Source organism: Miniopterus natalensis, chromosome 17, assembly GCF_054644295.1.
Source record: "Miniopterus natalensis isolate mMinNat1 chromosome 17, mMinNat1.hap1, whole genome shotgun sequence".
Taxonomy (NCBI): Eukaryota; Metazoa; Chordata; class Mammalia; order Chiroptera; family Miniopteridae; genus Miniopterus; species Miniopterus natalensis.
In genome coordinates, this window is record NC_142097.1 from 16,780,926 (window position 1) to 16,800,118 (window position 19,193).

A 19,193-nucleotide genomic window follows, 5' to 3' on the forward strand; every position below is an offset into this window, starting at 1 on the left:
CCAACTCCCTCAAATATTGGTGTAAATTGAGGTCCCGAGAGGATATGTGGCTTATCAATAACGGTGATTTGGTGGCAAAAAAAAAAAAATCGAGTCAGGCAGAGGGGAGGAGAAAAGTACCACAGGAGGTAGAAGGTGGTCACATCTCCCCTCTTTACCTGACAGTCAGATTTCATGTGTTTTCCCGACAAGACTCTTGAAGAAACTCGAGCAGTATTCCAAACACCCAGCGCACAGATTTCTCCAGCATTCACTAGTTCTTCTTGTGAATAATTCCATTCACAGTTCCTTCCTTCTAAGTAGTCTTGCCTTCCCTGCCCTAGTCTTTTTTGCAATCTCGAATTCTGTTCCGGACACAGAGAAAAGTTTAATAAGGTTCTAGTCTGCTTCTCCGCGGGTCGGGGTCTCCCCCCTCCCCCTTCCCCTCTTCCTTTCTATCTTCTCTCTCGCCTCTGGGAACCTGCTTTCCCCCTTGACGGTGAGATCTGTTCTACGCTCCCCGAGTCTGTCTTGCAGAACCGCAAAATGGAAAAGTTGCCCTTGGGAAGATTCCAAAGGGGTCGGTGCGAAAAACGCCCATGTTCCGGAGCAGTCACCTCCCCCAAAGGTCGAGGGCAGTCCCCGTGTTCCGGAGCAGTCACCTCCCCCAAAGGTGGAGTCCCCCGTCCACCTAGCCCTCCTTCATCGTGCATCGAGGGACGCCGCTTGGTCTTCGGCCTCCCCACCCCTCAATCTACACGGCAGCCTTCGAGGAACAGAAGCCAGACCTCGGACGTCCCTGGCCAGGGTGGGCATCCAGCTCCGCCTCTGGCACCCCGTCTGCGCTCCCCCTCCCCCTCCCAGGGCTGCAGGGCGAGTGGGGGCAGACTCTATGAGTCATGTGCTGGGCCTGGAGTTGAGGAGGCGAGCACCGCCTCTCCTTGGCCCCCTTCTCTCCCCCGGACCCCACCCCGCCGGTCCTGGCACAGCCAGATGCTGCGCAGCCATCACCGATTCCCCATCACCAACTTGGCTGGGTAAGGGTCCCTGTTGGGGGCGCAGCCCGGCACAGAGGTGCAGGATCGTGCAACGTGGGGGATCCCTATCTGGGCAAGTTCCAGCCTGGGTGGGGCCTGGTCCCCGACGAGGCCTCAGGCTGGGGAGCCTAAGCGAGGGCAGCGCGGGGAGGAGGAGAGGATGGGGCGTCCCGGGCGGGCTGCGAGACCCGGAGCTGCCGGGAGAGGGGCGGGGGGCGGCCCTTCTCCAGGAATTTCCGGGGATCATGTTACAGCGCCCGCTCCGGGAGGGAGAGTCGAGCGGGACGCGGGGCCCAGCAGCGAACTGGGCCCCTCGCCCCCTCCCGCAGCGGCTCCCGGGGCTCGCAGCGCGGCCCCCGCCCACCCCGACCCCGCGTGGTGGGGCCGCTCCAAGCCCCCCGGCCGCTCTGTTATGGTGGGGCCGCCTCCACCCCGAGTGGTCGTCGGGTCTCCGCGGCCTCGAGTTATTGTAGGAACTATCCGGCCCCGAGTTATTGTAGGGTCTGCGCGGGCCCGGGACCCCCCGGACAGGACTCCTCGCCCCTATTTGGCGGCCGAGGGGTCTCCGCGCCCCCGAGTCGTCTTCGGGACGCCCCGGGCCCGGGTGGTTGTGGGTTCATCCCAACCCCGGGTGACTGTCTCATCCCCGTGGCCCGCGGTGGTCGTAGCGTCCCCGAGGCCGCGGGCTCCCGTAGGTTCCCCGTGGCCCCGAGTCATAGTCGGGACTCCTCGGTCGCGGGTGATTGTCGGGTCTCCACGGGCCCGGGTCGCTGGGGCGGATCAGGCCTCCGCGCCTCCCGCGGGCGCCCCGCAAGGCCGCAGGCAAGATGAACATTCTGGCGCCGGTGCGGAGGGACCGCGTCCTGGCGGAGCTGCCGCAGGTAGGCGCCGGGGCCACGTCGGGCTTCTGGCGGCGGAGGCTGTAGGGGCGGGAGGAGGCGGCATCGGGCCAGCGAGAGGCTCGGCTGCTCCTGGGTGGTCCCCTCCCCACCCCCAGCCCCGGGCTGCTTGGCAGGAGAAGAGGCGGGGAGTGGCTGAGTCTCACTCTCCTGCATCCCCGCCAGTACCTGAGGAAGGAGGCAGCTTTGCACGTGCGCAAAGACTTCCACCCCCGGGTCACCTGCGCCTGCCAGGAGCACCGGACCGGCACCGTGGGGTGAGTTGGAGACACCCGAAACAAAGAAGGGAAGTCCCAGGAAACTCGGTAGTCAAAGCCATGGTGACGTCCACCCCCTTGGGGCTCTGTTGCACCCTCTACCAGCTATATGGCTATTCCTCCTTTTTATGTCCCTGTGTCTACCCCCGCTTTATTTCCAGCAAGGTTATGGGTGAGCCCAATGAGATGGGGTTGGCTAGAAAGGTGGCAGTTCAATTTCTGACACAGAGAAGGGGGTGGTCTCCAGTTCAGCCACCCACATACCATCCATTTGTGCCCCAGGGCCCAGGGCCGGGTTGGGGGTGGGGTGGGGGGTGCCTACATCTTTGAGTCCACTTGTGGATATTAAAGGGAATACTTAATAACAGTTGCTATTGATGTAGCATTTACTGTGTGCCAGGCAGTGTGTTGAATACTGTTACTGTCTTTTATTAAATGGAAAACACCATCACTTTTAAGATGTATCCTGATTTCAGAAATGTTAAAATGTATGTGTGTGGTGTGTGTGTTTGGGGGGGGAGGGTATGTTTCAGAATATAGACCATTTATCTCATTTTAACCTTCACAACAACCCAATACAATATATTCTAAATTTCCACTTAAATGTTGAAACTGAGACAGAAAGGCTAAGTAACTTGTCCTAAGCCCCACAACTAGTAAGTGTGAGAGCTGGAATTCAACCTCATGTCTCCTTAATACTAAAGCACAAAACACTCCTGGCCAGCACATCTGTCCAGGAAAGCTGCCTCGGAGGCCTGGTGTCTACTGGTGTCTATGGCAGTCACAGCCTGGGTGCAGCTACCTTTGTATACCTACTAGGGAGCATTGGGACTCCCTAGAGTGAAAAAACTAGTGCCCACTCCTCCTGCCTCCTCTTGTGTCCAGCAGATTTAAGATCTCCAAGGTCATTGTGGTGGGGGACCTGTCAGTGGGGAAGACTTGTCTCATTAATAGGTAAGAAGGTGCTGGAGTTGAGCTGGGTTGGGCTGGGCAGGGTAGGGCCAGGCCTAGCCAGATGGGCTGGGCTAAGGGCCAGAGCATCTGGTGCCCCCTCAGGTTCTGCAAAGATACCTTTGATAAGAATTACAAGGCCACCATTGGAGTAGACTTTGAGATGGAACGATTTGAGGTGTTGGGAGTCCCCTTCAGTCTGCAGCTGTAAGTGTGTCTTCTTTTACCTCTTCCAGCCATTTCTTCCTCTAGCACCTACACTCCACCTGCCCCCCACCCCCATGCCTCTGTTTCACCCTTCCTTCCTCCCAGCTGGGATACTGCTGGACAGGAGAGATTCAAATGCATTGCATCAACCTACTACCGAGGAGCTCAAGGTAAGGGGTTGGGTAAAGTGGGTAGGTGGCTGCTTCTAATCTAGGGCCGTGGAAATGAGCCAGTAGTGTCTCCCCATCAACCTGGGACTGTTTCTGCCATTCTTCCAGCCATCATCATTGTCTTCAATCTGAATGATGTGGCCTCTCTGGAACATACCAAGTATGTGGGGGTGCTGAAATATATGTGGGCTCTGGGAAAAGAGGGTTCAGAAAAGGGGGGTAGTCACAGGCATGGTAGGGAAGGGAAGAATGCATCTAGGAGCAGAGAGAGGATAATGGGGCACATGAGTGGAAGGAGCCCGCCCAACTCATCCCTTGCTGTCCACCCGCTGTGGCAGGCAGTGGCTAGCTGATGCACTCAAGGAGAATGACCCTTCCAGTGCGCTCCTCTTCCTTGTGGGTTCCAAGAAGGACCTGAGTGTGAGTGTACCGGGGAGGGGGGGGTACTTCCCAACTTGGTGAGGGAACCCTCCCCCAGCTGACTCTGACTTTCCTTCAGACTCCTGCTCAGTATGTGCTAATGGAGAGAGATGCACTCAAGGTGGCCCAAGAGATGAAGGCTGAGTACTGGGCAGTCTCATCTCTCACTGGTGAGTAAGAGGCTTCAGGCCTTCTGCTGTGGCATTCCTGCCTACCTTGCCTCTCACTCCTACACCTCCAGCTGTGCCCAGTGACCTCAGGCCTAGAACTGCCCCTGAGCACCCATTTGTTTCTTGTGTTAGGTGAAAATGTCCGGGAATTCTTTTTCCGTGTGGCAGCACTGACCTTTGAGACCAACATGCTGGCTGAGCTGGAGAAATCGGGGGCCCGGCGCATTGGGGATGTTGTCCGTGAGTACCCACCTGGATGAGGGTGGCAGAGAGCATGGGGAACCTCCAATCCCTGCTTCACGTATTTCCCACTCTTCTTCAGGCATCAACAGTGATGATAACAACCTCTACCTAACTGCCAGCAAGAAGAAGCCCACATGTTGCATTTGAGGGATGAGGGACTGCCCAGCCCTGGGACACTGTATGTGTACGACCTTGACTCCCCCAGTGCTCTACCCCTGGACATCTGTACTGACTGTTATTACAGACCAAAGAGCTGCCCTTTGGTGGCAATACCCCCAGAAGCGTAGTTGGGACTGTGTTAGTCACTTCCTGACCCTGGGCACCATACCAAAGACTGGATGCCCCTTTGCTCCAGGGACTCTCCAGGGTGCCCAGTGGTGGGGAGGTGGTCCCTGCTGCTTTTGCTCAACATGCTGGGCCTTTTGGGTATGAGGATGCTTAATGACCCCAGCCTCACACTGTGCCTTATGCATTAAAATCTGTTACTAGCAGTCTGGGGGTTGGAGTTCTTTATTGGAGATAAGGGCAGGGCTCTATGGCGATCTTGGAATTGGAGCCTCCAGCTGGGATGCTGGCCAGCCCTGGCCCCTGAGCAGGCCTCAGTCAGGCTGGGAGCTCAGGGACCAGGTTTGGGGGCTGCACTCTCACTGGGTGAGTTCTAAATTGTTGGCTTTGAGAGCCCTTTCCTTTGGTCTCTTCTCCCCAAATGTACCCTCCTACATGGTGCTTATACCCAAATTTCCACCATTGGTCTTCTTTCCCCCACCTGCTGGTCTCTTCCTGCTTTTCCTTTAAAAAAATACTTCTCTGAGGGGAACACAGTAAGAAGTTACTGATTTTTTTATTATTATTATTTTTAATCCTCACTTGAGGATATTTTTTCCATTGCTTCTTAGAAAGAGTGGAAGGGGGAGGGGGGGAGAAACAAACATTGATGTGAGAGAGACACATCGATTGGTTGCCTCTTTCACATTCCCCAACCAGGGCTGGGATTTAGCCTGCAGCGGAGATATGTGCCCATGGCTGGAACTGAACCCGGAACCCTTCAGTCCGCAGCCTGACACTCTTAATCACTGAGCCAAACTGGCTAGGGCTAGGGCTTTTTTTTTATTTTTTATTTTTTTTTATTGATTTCAGAGAGAGGAAGAGAGAGGGAGAGATAGAAACATCAATGATGAGTCATTGATGGGCTGCCTCCTGCACGCCCCCTACTGGGGATGGAGCCTGGATGTGCCCTGACTGGAATCGAACCATGACCTCCTGGTTCATAGGTTGACTCTCAAACACTGAGCCACGCCAGGTGGACAAATTTTTGATACCCTTTGGGCTGATCAGAAAGCCCAGGGAGGTAGGGGCTGGGCTCTTATTTAGAAGATATGTTATCTAACATCTAACTATATTAGAGATATAAGCATAAATTATGTTTTATGTTTTTAAACATGATTAAACTAAATTGAGTAAAAAATGAGGTGTATTTTTCCCTCTTCAAAAAAAAAAAAAAAGACATACTCTAAGGACGACCTGCACCTGAATCCTCACTGTTCCTCCTAGGACACTCAGCACTCGGGTAGATCACTTATCCTCTGTGCCTCAATTTCCTCATTTGTAAAATGAAGCTAATAATACTGATGGAGTTTCATGGATGAAATAAGATGAAGCACTAACAAATACATAGACGAGCTCAAAAAACTTAACTGTTATAACTTTACAGGAAGAGTGACTAAGAACCTGGCTCATGGTTGACATCCGACCCAGAGCTATAGGTTGGCTGGAAGTATCTCAGACATCTGGATGAACAATGGAGGGACACATGTGGCCTGGTGCCATCCTGGGAGGCCATGGAGGGCCAAGATCAGAACACAGATCCTGGCTCCCCATCAGCAAGTGCTCTGTCCATGTTGTGCCTGGTTTCATTCTCACCCAGCTCCTCTGTTTTGGGAGGGTTGGTTTTTCTGCACACTCCTGTTTCTCCTCCCCTGCTGTTCCCAGAGCTGGAGGTTCTGGGCAGTGACCCTGCCTAGTCAGATTGCTGAGGTTGGCATCGTGCAGAGCAGCAGCAGGAGAGGCCCTTGGTTTCTCTGGAGAAAACAAAGTTTAAATACCATCCTTTCCTTTCCGTCCCTTGAGACATATCCTGACTTTGGAGCCTGATGCCAAGAGAAATTGAGGGGTGTGATGCATGGAATGTTGGTTACATGGCTTAAATTTTTTTCACGCTCTCCTGGAATTGTTTTTATCTTTGCACCCTCAGGACTGCGCTCATCAACCCTTGCCTTGCACAGAGCCTATAACTCAGTGTGTGTGTGTGTGTGTTTGAAGTCTGCACCACAGCACTGTTTGGAGCATTTGTGCTGAGTAAAATGTGGGAGCAGGGGTATGGTTCTGTGTTCTGGGTAGCCTCCGTGAGGGGCATGTACATATTGTATTAGTCTGTATGTGGCCAGTAGATTTTTTCATGTGCACTACGTGTGTGATACAAGCATGTGCAGTGTGCATGCTATGCTTAAGGGTGGGAGGGGTGTAGGGTGGGAGGGGTGCGAGTAGTAGGTTACTATGAATGCAGTGGGTCCTGCTCCCAGCCAGCACTGGGCAAGCCTATGGAGACACATAAGGTTGCCTGACTGAAATAAGATAAAGCACCAACACAAAACTCTTAAAAAAAAACCTTAACTATTATAACTTTTGGGAAAAATTGACCAAGAAAGACCATGCCTTATGTTAACATCTTTATTGGGCAGTATTTCTCTGGGTGCCCCAGTGGGGCTAGAAGGGAGTGCTGGTAAGAGGCTTTGGGGGGTGGGCGCCACAGGGGGGCTGGGAGGGACCTCAAGTCCTCTTCCAAGGAGCCTGCAGGCTGAGAGAGAGGGGAGCCTGGCCTTCTGTCAGGGCAGGAGCAACCTCAGATGAGCCGGGATGGCGGGGTGGAGGCCGGAGGCATCGCTCCCCACGCCGGAGGGGGAGGTTCCGGTGTCGATTGGGGGCGGGGCTAAGGGCCGGAGGGGGAGGTTCCGGTGTCGATTGGGGGCGGGGCTAAGGGCCGTGGCGAAGTTCAGAAGCGATTGGGAGGGGCCGGGAGCCGGCAGCCGCGTGAGGCCGAGAGAACGATGGGGCGGGGCTGGGGGCGGGGCTAAAGGCGGAGGGCGCGTTAGACTTAAGAGTTGGGGCTAGATCTGGAGAGGCATTAGGGATGCGCCTGAGCGGCTGAGCTAAGGTACAGGCCTGAGGTAAAGATGAGGTACTCAAGTTAACGTGGAACAAAGAGGGAAGAGCCTGGAAGGCGCCGGGGTGCCCCGGATGAAGAGCGCGGCTGAAGCTTAGACCTGCGCTGAGAAGACAACGCAGCTTAGAACGGGGCGGGGGGAGGTGGGGGGAGGGGTTGGGCAAGCATGAGGCAGAGTTGAGGGCTCGAAGGGGGCGAAGCTGAGATTGGGGTTTACGGTTGGCTCGGCCAAGCTGAGGTTCAGGGTCGGACTTCTGAGTGGAAGAGGCTTGTGGAGAGGAAGAACCGAGCCGAGAGCGATGTGGGTCAGGACGACAATGAAGTTTGAAAGGTGGACTAAGAAAAAGACTGAGGACAAGGTCAACGTCTGGGATGCGAGCAGCAGTGGTAAGGAGAGGGCGGGGCCGAAGGTTTGGGGAGGGCTCCGACCCGCGGCGAAGGCTGGAGGGCTGGCTTGTGGGCCCCGAGGAGGCCGTAGCACCTGTGAGCCTGACCAAGGAGGCGGGGCCAGGGGCTGGGCTGGGGCGGAGTTAGAGCCTGGGGGCGGGCTCACGTCGAGCCGCGGACCAATGATGGAGGACTGGGGTCCTGGAGAATAACCTCCGGGTTTGACTGGGGCAGTCTGGCTGGAGCGAGAGCTGAAACTCCTGTTTGTACGGCTGCGAGGCGTCGCTGTGCAGCAGCCCCGGCCCGGGCGGTCGCCTGATTAGTGCGGGGCCTGGCTGGAGCCCAGGGTCCAGCGTCCACCCTGTCTCCGGGGCTTGGGCGGGCGGTTCTATTGACTTTGAGGGCAAGAAGGAGTCTGGATGTTCCACGTGTGACATCACAATCACCTACAGATGTGGGCGGGGCCAGGGCGTCATTTCCAAGGAGACGCGTGCACACCGCGCCTGCCTTGCTGCTCTTCTTCCCTCCTTCCCTTCCTCGGTTTTTCCCTCCCTTTCTTTCTCTTCCCACCTTCCCTCCTCCCCTTCCTCATTCATCCACTCCGGTGTCCAACCTGGAACCCCATCGCCTGTGCTGCAAGGGCGGGGGAAGCTCCTCGTCCGCAGGGCTGGGAAAATTCTGTACAAATGAGCATCACCTGTGAGTTTTGAGTTAGGCCCCTGCGCCCTGATTAATGTCCTACCGAGAAATAGACCACAAGCCTCCCTCTTCCTTTCAAGCTCTCACTCTCTCCATTCATTATGAAGTCCCCCCTCAACTACCCCCCACCCCCCGTGTCTAACCTCAACCACTTCTGCTACAGGAGCTCTGGACTGCTTCTTCAGTCGGAGCTCCCTCGTCTGTCTGTGAAACTAGGGAGCAGACTCCCTCAGATTTGAGGAGTTACTAAATCGCACCCCTTGGCAAACATTTATGATTGTCGGGGCTTATTGGGGCTGCATATAGACCTTTTTCTTGGTGACTCTAGAGAGAGCAAGGAAAGTGGAGTTGGCTAAAGCAGTTTGAATCCTGACCCTGGCTCAGGGCCCTCTGGACTAACTTGAGGTCCAGGCTGGATAAGCGAGGCTGTGGGAGTGAGCATTGGGTAAAACCAGAGGATGAGGAATTGACTGTGTTAGAGCTGAGCAGGTGTAGTAGGGAGTGACATCTGGCAGGACAGGTTTTGGATAGGAATCCCACATAAACGGCTGAAAGACCACAGACTATGGAGCCAGGAAGACTGGGTCGGATCCTACTCTGCCATCTATTAACTTGTGTCTTTGGATAAGTTACTTATTCTAAGTCTCTGTGGCTTCATCCATAGAGTGGGCTGTGGTGGGCATCTAGACTCAAAGGCATATTTTAAAAGCTCAGCACAATCTCACTAGCATGGCTCAGTGGTTGAGCATCAACCTAATTCCAGGTCAGGGTACATGCCCAGGTTTTGGGCTCGATCCCCCAGTAGGGAGCGTGCAGGAGGCAGGCCATCAATGACTCATCATTGATGTTTCTCTCTCTCCCTTCCTCTCTCTGAAATCAATAAAGACATAGTTTTTAAAAAATGCTCAGCACAGTGCCTGACACTGTGAAGAAGCTCTTCTTGGGTCAATTCTCTTTCCTCAGAAAAGTCTCCAAGTGTGAACCCTAGGCAGAATCTCCACTGCCATAACTTCTCTGTGGCTCCAGTAGGGAGTTTATTCTATTCTACTCATATATTTATTCAATCAACCAACATTTATTGAGTACTTTTTTTTTTTTTAAATCCTCACTGAGGATATGTTTATTGATTTTATTTTAGAGAGAGGAGGGGAGAGAAATATCGATGTGAGAGAGAAACATCGATTTGTTGTTCTGCTTATTTATGCATTTATTGGTTGACTCTTATATGTGCCCTGACTGAGGATCGAAACCAGAACCTTGGCATATAGGGATGATGCTCTAACCAACTGAACTATCCAGCCAGGGCTTACTGAGTACTTTCCATTTCCCAGGATCTGTAGAAAAAGAAACAGATGAAATATGGGTCTTGTTCTCAAATTTCTATAAATACATGAGGTACCCTGGCAGGGTAAAGGGGCACAAGACATGTGTGTGACCTATTCTACTTGGATAGCATTGTCCTTTCCAAGATAAGCAGGCATTTCTGGGTAGTGGGAGGCAAGAGAGAAGGGGTGGATGAATGGGAGGAACTGATAACTGATAAAGGAACCAGGTCCCTGGTCCTGGGGTGGGGGCATGAAATGGACATCATCCTGAAGGCAGTAGAATGCTATTAAAGAAGAGGAACATGGTGGACCAGTTTCCATTCTAGAAAACTCAGTTTGGCTGCATTGTGAGGATTGGATGAGGGTAGTGAGACACAGGTAGTGAGACTAGATGAGGGTAGTGAGAATTCTGGCTGGGACCTAGAACTCAGGTGCTTTGGGCAAGAAGAAGGAGGGACACTTCCCCAGGTTGGAGGAGCCCAGGCAGGAGGCTACTGCAGTTGTCTTGGTCAGAGATAATGAGGGTGTGAACCAAGGCAGAGGCAGATGTGGGAGCAGATAGGCACAAGACTTGGTCATCCAGTTGGTATAGAAGTAAGGGAAAGGGTGACTCCTAGATTTCTAGCTGTGGTGTTTGTTGCTCTCTGAAATGGAAGATATAGAAGGGGTGGTTCGTGGAAGGTAGGGAGAAGATGGTAGGTTCATGTGGGACATGTTGGTCTAACATGTTTGGGAACATCCAAGAGGATATTGGCTACATGCTCAGGAGAGCAGTCTGGATTGGAGACCTACCCAGATTTATGTCATTTTACTGGTGGAAGCTGAAACCATGGAGGTGGATGACATTGTCCAAGACAAGCTTGCAAAGTATTCTGAGGAAAGCAGAGATAGAACCCTGGTAATCATCAATTTAAGGGGTATAGCAGAGGAGTTACAAAAGAACTGAAGAGCTAGTCAGATGAGGAGGAGCGGAATGAGATAGGTCTGCATGGAAGCCAATGGAACAGAGCATACAGAAGAAAGAAATTGACTGGTTAACAGGGTCAAGTGAGACAAGATGAAGAGAAGGCCTCTGGGTTTGGCTTTTGGGAAATTGTTGATAGCCTTTGACTGGGCTAATCTGATAGAGGGGCTGGGGTGGCTGCCATGTGTAGGTCACTGGAATAGAGACAGAGGTGAAGATTCTGAGCTCACTGAAGGTAGGGACTGTGCCTCCTTCACCGGTGTCTAGTAAAGCTATCCGATATGTCTGTTAAATGAGTGAATAAACTTGGATTGAAAAGGAAGAGGGGTGGGATATGCAATGTAGAGGGAGAAACAGGGTTCGTAGAGTGCTTGTTTAAAGGTGTTCACAGCTTGTAGGGGAAAAACCAACCATTAAAGGAGAAGGTGAGAATTCTGGCTGGGACCTAGATTTCAGGAGCTTTGGGCAGGAGGAAGGAGGGACACTTCCCCAGGTTGGAGGAGAGCTGGTGAGGGTGGGAGCAGCCACAGATAAGGCTGCTGAGAGGAACAGTAGCAGGTTAGGAGTTTCCAGGAAAATGTTTGAAGTTTTATTCAAACATTCAATAAAATTTGAGTCCTTACTGTGCTGTGGAAAAGAGGAGCTGACCAAGGAACTGTAGAAAGATGCCACTGAAGGCCCAGCTGAAGTCCCCAAGGAATCAGCTTCCTTTCCTTAATCAGAACTCAGCCCCTGATGCCCCAAAGGACAAAATTAATTGTGGGAAGAAAAGTTTAGACTCCACCCAGTGGTTGTTGGTGCAGCTACTGTCCCACTTGGAGCTCTGCTGGGAGACAACTTCTGACCTGGCTCCACACACACTGTGACAACTCCTGGAACTGTCCCTCCTTGCCTAGACTGGCTCACTCCTATTATTTCTCCAGATTCAGCACCTGTTATGCTTCTTCCAAGAAGACTTTCCTAATCTCATCCTACACCCCCACCATCTTAGTAGGTGTCTTTGTTTTCTGCTTCCACAGGCCTCCTCCCATTTCCCTCTGTATCAGTGTCTGCATCACACCACTGTCATGAACTGTTCCACACACCTCCCCTTCGCTTCTCTCAAACCCTCTCCCAGCCCCTTGAAAGCAGGGCCTATTTTTTTGTGTGATTAAAATCTCTGAATCTTGAATGCAGCTGGGGCCTGACACCTGGGGTATCTCAGAAAATGTTTGATGAATGAATGGCATGGGGAGGGGATGCTGCTGCTGCTACTCTGTTCTCTCTCAGATGTAAACAGGCTACCCAGCTGGGAAAGAGGACATCTGCTGGCTGGTGTGGCGTCTAGCACTGATGCATCTACCTTGTCCTCTGAAGGTGGGTCCAGGGCAATCTCTGGCCCCAGGGGTCCCCACTACCTCTATAACTTGGGAAAGCTGACACCTGGTGGTAGGCAGGAGGGAGGGAAGTGTTGGTCCTGAAGGGGTTACCCTGCTGCCCACCCCTACCCCATCCCCTACTCATGCCAGGGAGGGCCCCTTTCTGGAGACCACAGTCACCCTTTATATAACACTTTATGGTGCACAAGTATCTTTGACATGTGAACTGAGTCCTCCCAACAACCCTGCAAAATAGGTATTACCACCATCCCCATTTTGTGGGCAAGAAAATGAAGGCTCAGAGAAGTGAAGTAACTGGTTCTTAGTCACCCAGCTAGTGACAGCCAACACTTGGACTCAGACCTATCTAACTCAGGTTTAGGACACTTGCCACTATGCTGCCCTTTGCCCCAATTCATTAGTGCTGAAGAAAGCTGAGGAGGTGTTGGCATTCCAGGTCCTACCTCACATGCTCATGAAGAGCAAGACTAGAGGAAGCAGAAACAGAGGCTACCAAATGGGTCAAGGGTGTATGGGGGACCTGGGACCCTCACAGCCTGGTAGGGGGAAGGGAAGAATGTGGGGACAAGGCTCAGACCAAGCTGATGTATACTCATCTCTCAAGTATTTTAAGGCCACATGGACTAACAGCCCCCCAGCCTGGGTTATATGAGGTCTTGCCTCAGTTCCACACCTTGTAGGGGCTGGATAAAGGTGCAACCCTCCTGGCCTGTTTGGAGGGTTAGCCAGCCATAGCACCCCATGCCAGACTGCCATGGAAGTCACTGGTGCTTGCCCACTTCTCTTCCCAAGGTGGGTGGAGCCAGAGTCCAGGGGGAACCTGCAGGAAGGTGCCTTGTCCTCTCTGCCCTGGTGTGTGAGATCCTGGGCACATGAGGTCACTTCAGGGGCTTACCTTTTAGAGGGTGGCTGGAGGGGAGACCCATTGGTAGACTGGAGCCTTAGACATCTGAGTCAGAGGTGAGGCAGTGTGTCTAGGACTTATATTCAGTTGAGTAAAAGAGGTGGGAATCTTTCTCCAGGGCTTTCCCCTAATCCCAAATTCTCACCCCAGCAGCTTCTCTGTGCACTGGGAAAGGGGACATGGTATGTGTGCTAACTACAAGGGGTAGAAGGACTCAGGCTGGGAGTGGGTTTTTCAAGTCTGTGGCTCTGAGGACTGGGGCGAGAGAATGGAGGAGTGGGAATTTGATGACTAAAGAGCAGGGAAAGCCCTAGCCAGTTTCCCTCAGTGGTTAGAGTGTCGGCCCGAGGACTGAAGGGTCCTGGGATTGATTCCGACCAATGGCACATACCTCAGTTGCACGCTCAATCCCCAGCCCTGGTTGGGGTGCGTGCGGAGGCAACCAATCGATGTTCTCTCTCTCTCTCTAAAAAGCAATGGAAAAAATATCCTCAGGTGAGGATTTAAAAAAAAGGGAAAGAATCAAGAGTGAGCATGGGAAAGGGGAGAGAAGTGAGAAAAGTGTCTGAAGAGAGACAGGGCTTGGAGGAGGAGAGAGGAGGGAAAAGGGAAGGACCAGAGTCAGGAGGAGAAGCCAAGGGGCATGGTGTGTGGTAGGTTAGGTCTTAGCTCTCCTCCTGGCTTAAGCTACCATGATGAAGCAGGCCTTGAGGCAGGAATGGCTTGAGAGGCTGTGAGGGGTCGGATGAAGTCCTCCTAGGCCTATGCAGGGCAAGCATAGGAACTGAAAATGCTGTTGCTGGCTCAGTTGCTGGGGACTCTTAAGCGGCACTCCAGTCTGCCATGGCAAGAGGGCCGTCCCCTACTAGGCACCCTGTGGAGCGAGGTAGCTGACAACTCCCAGCAGCTGGGTGAGAGATCAGCAGGAGTCAGTGGAGGGCCCCAGGAGGACAGGCTCCCATGGAAGGCAGGGGAGGGGAAGGGGCAGGTGTCACAGGACAACAAGGGGGATTTGGTGAGGACCTTGGAGACATTTTTCTGGGAGTGTGCAGAGGGCAGGCAGATTCATGCAGTGGATTGGGGAAAGCCGAGTGCTGAGACCTGGAGTTACTACTGGGCTGAATTATTACTATGAAGTAGAAACAGCTTGGCAGAAGTGGGAGTGGGGGTGGCAGGTAAATTTGGTGAAGCTTGTGGACTGAGCTGTGGGAGGAAACCCACAGATGTGCTGCTGCTGCGGCCCTGTATGACCCACACTCCTACCCCTTAGGTGATTTCAAGGACACTGACAGGTGCTACTGGAAACACAAGCAGTGCACTGGTCATATCATCCACCCCTTCGCGCCTGACTGTGGTCACCACAACCTGCACCTGCACTCTGTCAGCCACTGCGACTGTGATTCTAGGTAAGGACACCCCCTCCTCAGGAGATCCACAGCCCAGGAGAGTCCTGGGCAGAGCCAGGTCCACACTTTCACTGCGGTTCCCTCCTTTAGCTTTGACTAGGTGCTGCCAGCCCAGCCCCAGCTTTGTAAACCTGGCTCTCCTCCAAGAGCAATGGGGAGGAGGTCTTTTGGCAGCCTGGTGGGAAAGCCCACTGTTCTTCAGGCTTCTGGCTCTGGGCCCCTGGGGAGTCCGGGAGGCGTGGGAGCCAGGCTGAGTTCCATGTGGCAGGGTGAAGGACTGCTCAGAGACGACAAATAGCAGCAGCTCCCAAGATGTAGGCCCAACCTGTTCCCGAGATGTGAGCTCAACCTGTTTCAACATCATCCAGACCCCTTGCTTTGCGCTCATCCCAGAGGAAGAGTGTGTGGAGCGGTTCTGGTATGGCTGGTGAGTGCTGGCAGGCTGATGGGGGCACTATGGGGCATTGGCCCTCACTCTCTGTCAACCTTCTTTCCCTATCCTCCTCCCTCCCAGGTGCAAAAGCTACAGGCCTGTCTCTGTGGCAGTGATCCACCATCCCATCCACCATGAGTGTAGAGCAGATGACCTAAATGAAGAAGAGGAGGAGGAGGAAGAAAGCAAGCCTCCCATCCCAACCCAGGTGGGGCCTACCGCCACCACACCTACTGACACAGGCATAGGAATGGGCACCATCACGGGCACCCCTGACTCCGCGGCTCCCATTACCATCTGGCGCTCTGAGAGTCCCACAGGGAAGTCCCAGGGCAGCAAGGTTATCAAGAAGGTCAAGAAGAAAAAGGAAAAAGAGAAAGATAAGGAGGAGGAGACAGACGAGAAGGCAAAGCTGAAGAAAAAAGTCAAGAAGGGCAAGTTGACTAAAAAGAAAAGCCCAGTTAAATCGGCATCTTCACCTCCAGACTTGACCAGATCAATAAGCCCAAGGGAGTTGCCCAGGATGTCAGAGTCCAGCCCAGATAGCCAGGAAGACCTGGAGAGTGAGGACAGTTTCAATGACCCCAGGCGGGAGGAGCCTTCCAGCGAGGATATTGTGGAGTCTTCATCGCCCAAAAAGAGAGAGAAGAACACCGTCCAGGCCAAGAAACCTGGGGCAAAGCCCTCTCCAATCAAGAAGGTCAACAAGAGGAAATCTCCCCCAGTATCAAACCCCAATCTCAGTTGAGGACAGGGTGAAGAATAAATGCCATCAAGCCTGTAGCTGATCCCCTGCTGTTCTCTCCCCCTCCAACTTGGCTACTTCTGGGGGAAGGGGGTGGGCTCTGGGCATAGCTGGAGCAAAGGGGCTAGGGGGCTGCGGGGGTTTCTAAAGGGCAGTTCATCTTTCAAGAGGAAGTCCATGGGAAGGTAGGTGGGAGGGCAGGGGAGGGGCACTGTAACAGCTGGTTTCTCTGTAACATCCTAGGCCCAGAGCAGAAGAGCACATCTGGGTGGGGAGGGAAGGAGGCTTCTCATCTACTGGGAGACTGGTCTGTGTTAAATCCACTCTGAGACAGGCTAGACTGTCTGTAATGATACCCCTAATAAACAACCTTTTAACCTCTGCCACTATGCCTGCCCTAACCCTCCTTTAAGTGGCCCTGGAGAAGGTGCTGGTAGCACCAAAGGGAACATGGTCTTACCAGCTGGGTGGTCCTACTTCTACTAGGACCTTCTAGACTTTTTAAAAAATATATCTTTATTGATTTCAGAGAGAGGAAGGGAAAGGGGGAGAGAGCGATAGAAATATCAATGAGAGTGTCATTGATTGGCTGTGTCCTGCACACCCCTGACTGGGGATTGAGCCCGTAACCTGGGCATGTGCCCTGACTGGGAATCGAACCACGATCTCCTGGATCCTAGGTCAATGCTTAACTGCTTAGCTACGCCCAGCTGGGCCCTTCTAGACCTTTTGTGCTAAAGGGAACTGAACTGAGTTCTCCACAGAAGGCCAGCCCCTCTCCCTTTCCCCCTCACTCTTGCCAAAAGCCAGATATCTTGAAGAAAAGCAAGGAAGGGCCCTGGCCTGTGTGGCTCAGTTGGTTAAATGTCATCTCATGCACCGAGGTCGCCAGTTTGATCCCTGGTCAGGGCATATGCCTGGATTCCGGGCTTGATTCCCCACTGAGGGGCATGTAGGAGGCAGCCAATAGATATTTTGCTCTCTCCCCCTCTCCCTCTAAAATCAATACAGCTCTGCTGGGCATAGCTCAGCAGCTGGGCATCGACCTAGGATCCGGGAGATCACGGTTTGATTCCCAGTTGGGGCACATGCCCAGGTTGCCGGTTCCGTCCTGTTGGGGGTGTGCAGGAGGCAGCCAATAAATTACTCTTTTATCATTGATGTTTCTCTCTCTCTCCCTCTCCCTTCCTCTCTCTGAAATCAATAAAGGTATATTTAAAAAATGAATAAAATCAATACAAACATTTTAAAGAAAGCAAGGAAGGGAACTCACTAACTCTGGGCAGCAGTGGTCTTTTTGACTTCTCTGCTGAGTGTCAAGCAGAGGAAAGGGAATGGGAAAGTCTCACTTTCCCAGCCCCGACTCAGAGCTATGAGACAAAACCCTTGCGAAGAAACACAGGGAGATCAGGAGTCCAGAATAAAAGGCAGTGAGGGGACTGGACTGCCCTGCAACAGCCCAGCTCACTTTTCCAAGGCCAGTCTATGTGTGTAGCAGGTAAGTACAGGGCCCACCCTGGGTCAGACACACTTGGCTGGTGTAGAAATACTGTCCGAGACTAAGGCCCAGCTGGCAAAAGGGAGAGGGGGCAGGGGCTCAAGGTGAGACACCCAGATTTACTTGTGGCCTTTCTCAAATGTGCCAAAGAAGTCCACAGGTGCTTCTCAACTTATGGTTTACGTCCTGATAAACCCACTTTAAGTTGGAAACATCCTTAGGTGAAAATGCATTTCACACACCCAAACACCACAACTTAGTCCAGTCTACTTTAAATGTGCTCAGAACACTTATATTGGCCTACAGTTGGGCAAAAGCATCTAACAAGATGAGCACACTGCAGAGTGTGTTGTTTACCCTGGTGATTGTGTGCCTGCCAGGGAGCTTTGGCTTGTTGCTGCTGCTGCCCAGCATCACAAAGAGTATCCTACTGCATATTGCTGGCCTGGGAAAAGAGTAAAATTCAAAATTGGAAGTACAGTTTCTACTGAATGTATCTAGCTTTTAAACCATAGTAAAGTGGAAAAAAATCAAACCATTGTTAAGTTGGGGACCATTTGTAGTAGGCACAGTGGATGGCAGTGGCTGTTTGTGAGTGGAAATAATAGCAGCTAACACTTACTGAGGCCTTATGAGGTCCCAAGCATTGGGCCAAGCACTTCACACTGTATCTGTCCTCACAGATGCCCTGATGAGACGGGTATCACCATCTCTAGTTTACAGATAAGCTGGTTTACAGATAATAGGAGTGCACTCAAGGTCACAGGGCTGGGAGGTGGAACAGGAATGTGATACCAGGCAATCTGTTGCAGAAGCTGCCTGCTTTTCTGAGTCACTGCCTCTGATGGCCTGGAGGAGTCGAGGAGCCCTCAGAGCCCCAAACACTGAACGCCACCCCACAAGAGCCAGAGAGGGGGAGAGAGGTTTTGCCAAGTGTTCTGTAGAAACACTGTTTATTCAAATGACAGGCAGGAAGCAGCGGTGGCAGCAGGTGGGTGAGGGTGGCCAGGAGGGGCCTAGGCAGGTTAGCACTGCAACCCTATGTCCCCTGCAATCCTGCTTTAATAGCCACCGAAGTTGTTGGCATCAAGGTCAGAAATACTTCCCCTTCTTTCCCTCCTGCCCCAAACTGAATAAATAGCATCTGTCTCCCCATGAGAGCTGGGGAGACTCATGTGCTGAGCTTGCTGCCCGGTCACAGCCCAGAGTCAGGTAAGGGCAGCAGCTCAAAATGGCTTGTAGGGGAGTAGAGTACAAAACTGTTCCACTCTCATTCTCATCTTCCTCTTCTTCCTCCCTGCCACACTCCCTTCCCAGCCTGGTCCCAGGAGAGGTGGTCGGTGAGGGCCTGGAATGGGAGAATTGTCGCCTAGCGTACACTGAGCTCAAGTTCGCAAGGCCATTCAGCCTGTCACCCATCCAGGCTGACCACCAAAGGAGAACGTCAATTCACGCCACTTTATGGACAGAAAAGGAGGGGCAGGGAATGAGGCAGGCCTCTCCTAGCCTCAGAGGTAACCAGAGTCCTAGGAGCAGGCCCCCTACCGATCCATCTCGTCCAAGAGTGGGGTGGCATCGCCAGCAATAGACATGGGGGTGCTTTCGATCATAGGGCTGGGGGATGGTCGAGGTGTCAGCCGCTGCTTCTGTTTCCGCCGCTCTGCCTCCTTCTCCTGAAGCCACTGCTCTGCCATCTTCCCCCAGTCGATGGCTGCGTGGCTGTTGGACCTGGGAGGGAGAAGAAGGGGCCTTTTAGATTGAGCTCTTCAGAGACGTGATCACTAGAAGGAAGCCTTCCCGCCAGTCACTGGTGAACATATACCCTTGCAGAAATGGACCTTATACCTATGGGCAGTAGCCGTGGCCAACTGCCACACTGCCCTCTTCTTTCACCTCCCAA

At 52.9% G+C, this 19,193-nt stretch overlaps 3 protein-coding genes across 8 annotated transcripts in view; 2 read left to right on the top strand and 1 right to left on the bottom strand.

The window, feature by feature from the left end:
• The first annotated feature begins 1,761 nt into the window (after positions 1 to 1,761).
• RAB34 (RAB34, member RAS oncogene family) lies at positions 1,762 to 5,446 on the top strand. Of its 2 annotated transcripts, none has more exons than XM_016201939.2 (10): positions 1,762 to 1,897; positions 2,081 to 2,172; positions 3,058 to 3,126; positions 3,229 to 3,330; positions 3,436 to 3,500; positions 3,609 to 3,660; positions 3,839 to 3,920; positions 4,000 to 4,090; positions 4,223 to 4,330; positions 4,413 to 5,446. In XM_016201939.2, exons 1-10 carry the CDS (start codon positions 1,844 to 1,846, stop codon positions 4,478 to 4,480), a joined length of 783 nt encoding a protein of 260 aa, XP_016057425.1. In that variant the 5' UTR covers positions 1,762 to 1,843; the 3' UTR covers positions 4,481 to 5,446. The 2 variants fall into 2 exon arrangements, with proteins under 2 accessions (XP_016057425.1, XP_016057427.1); XM_016201941.2 differs by having other exon boundaries at positions 3,061 to 3,126.
• A 2,274-nt stretch (positions 5,447 to 7,720) lies between these two features.
• PROCA1 (protein interacting with cyclin A1) lies at positions 7,721 to 16,179 on the top strand. 5 transcript variants are annotated; one of them, XM_087826011.1, is made up of 6 exons: positions 7,721 to 7,940; positions 12,198 to 12,284; positions 13,362 to 13,436; positions 14,482 to 14,617; positions 14,886 to 15,044; positions 15,132 to 16,179. In XM_087826011.1, exons 1-6 carry the CDS (start codon positions 7,853 to 7,855, stop codon positions 15,796 to 15,798), a joined length of 1,212 nt encoding a protein of 403 aa, XP_087682137.1. In that variant the 5' UTR covers positions 7,721 to 7,852; the 3' UTR covers positions 15,799 to 16,179. The 5 variants fall into 5 exon arrangements, with proteins under 5 accessions (XP_087682137.1, XP_016057420.2, XP_016057422.2 ...); XM_016201934.2 differs by lacking the exon at positions 13,362 to 13,436; XM_087826012.1 differs by lacking the exons at positions 7,721 to 7,940; positions 13,362 to 13,436 and adding an exon at positions 8,264 to 8,639.
• Positions 16,180 to 17,560: 1,381 nt separating this feature from the next.
• Positions 17,561 to 19,193, bottom strand: part of SUPT6H (SPT6 homolog, histone chaperone and transcription elongation factor) — a 32,074-nt gene continuing 30,441 nt past the window's right edge. Inside the window, exon 37 of the mRNA XM_016201932.2 lies at positions 17,561 to 19,021. Coding sequence (XP_016057418.1) covers positions 18,835 to 19,021 — 187 coding nt within the window. The 3' untranslated portion in view covers positions 17,561 to 18,834. The remainder of the gene's footprint in view (positions 19,022 to 19,193) is intronic.

Bases quoted from the DNA above. Each gene is read 5' to 3' on its own strand.
- RAB34 (XM_016201939.2), top strand. From the start codon at position 1,844: ATGAACATTCTGGCGCCGGTGCGGAGGGACCGCGTCCTGGCGGAGCTG. The intron at 3,921-3,999 runs GTGAGTGTACCG...ACTTTCCTTCAG, and splicing joins GTTCCAAGAAGGACCTGAGT to ACTCCTGCTCAGTATGTGCT. The intron at 4,331-4,412 runs GTGAGTACCCAC...ACTCTTCTTCAG, and splicing joins GCGCATTGGGGATGTTGTCC to GCATCAACAGTGATGATAAC.
- PROCA1 (XM_087826012.1), top strand. From the start codon at position 8,393: ATGTGGGCGGGGCCAGGGCGTCATTTCCAAGGAGACGCGTGCACACCG. The intron at 8,640-12,197 runs GTGAGTTTTGAG...GTTCTCTCTCAG, and splicing joins TGTACAAATGAGCATCACCT to ATGTAAACAGGCTACCCAGC. The intron at 12,285-14,481 runs GTGGGTCCAGGG...CCTACCCCTTAG, and splicing joins ATCTACCTTGTCCTCTGAAG to GTGATTTCAAGGACACTGAC.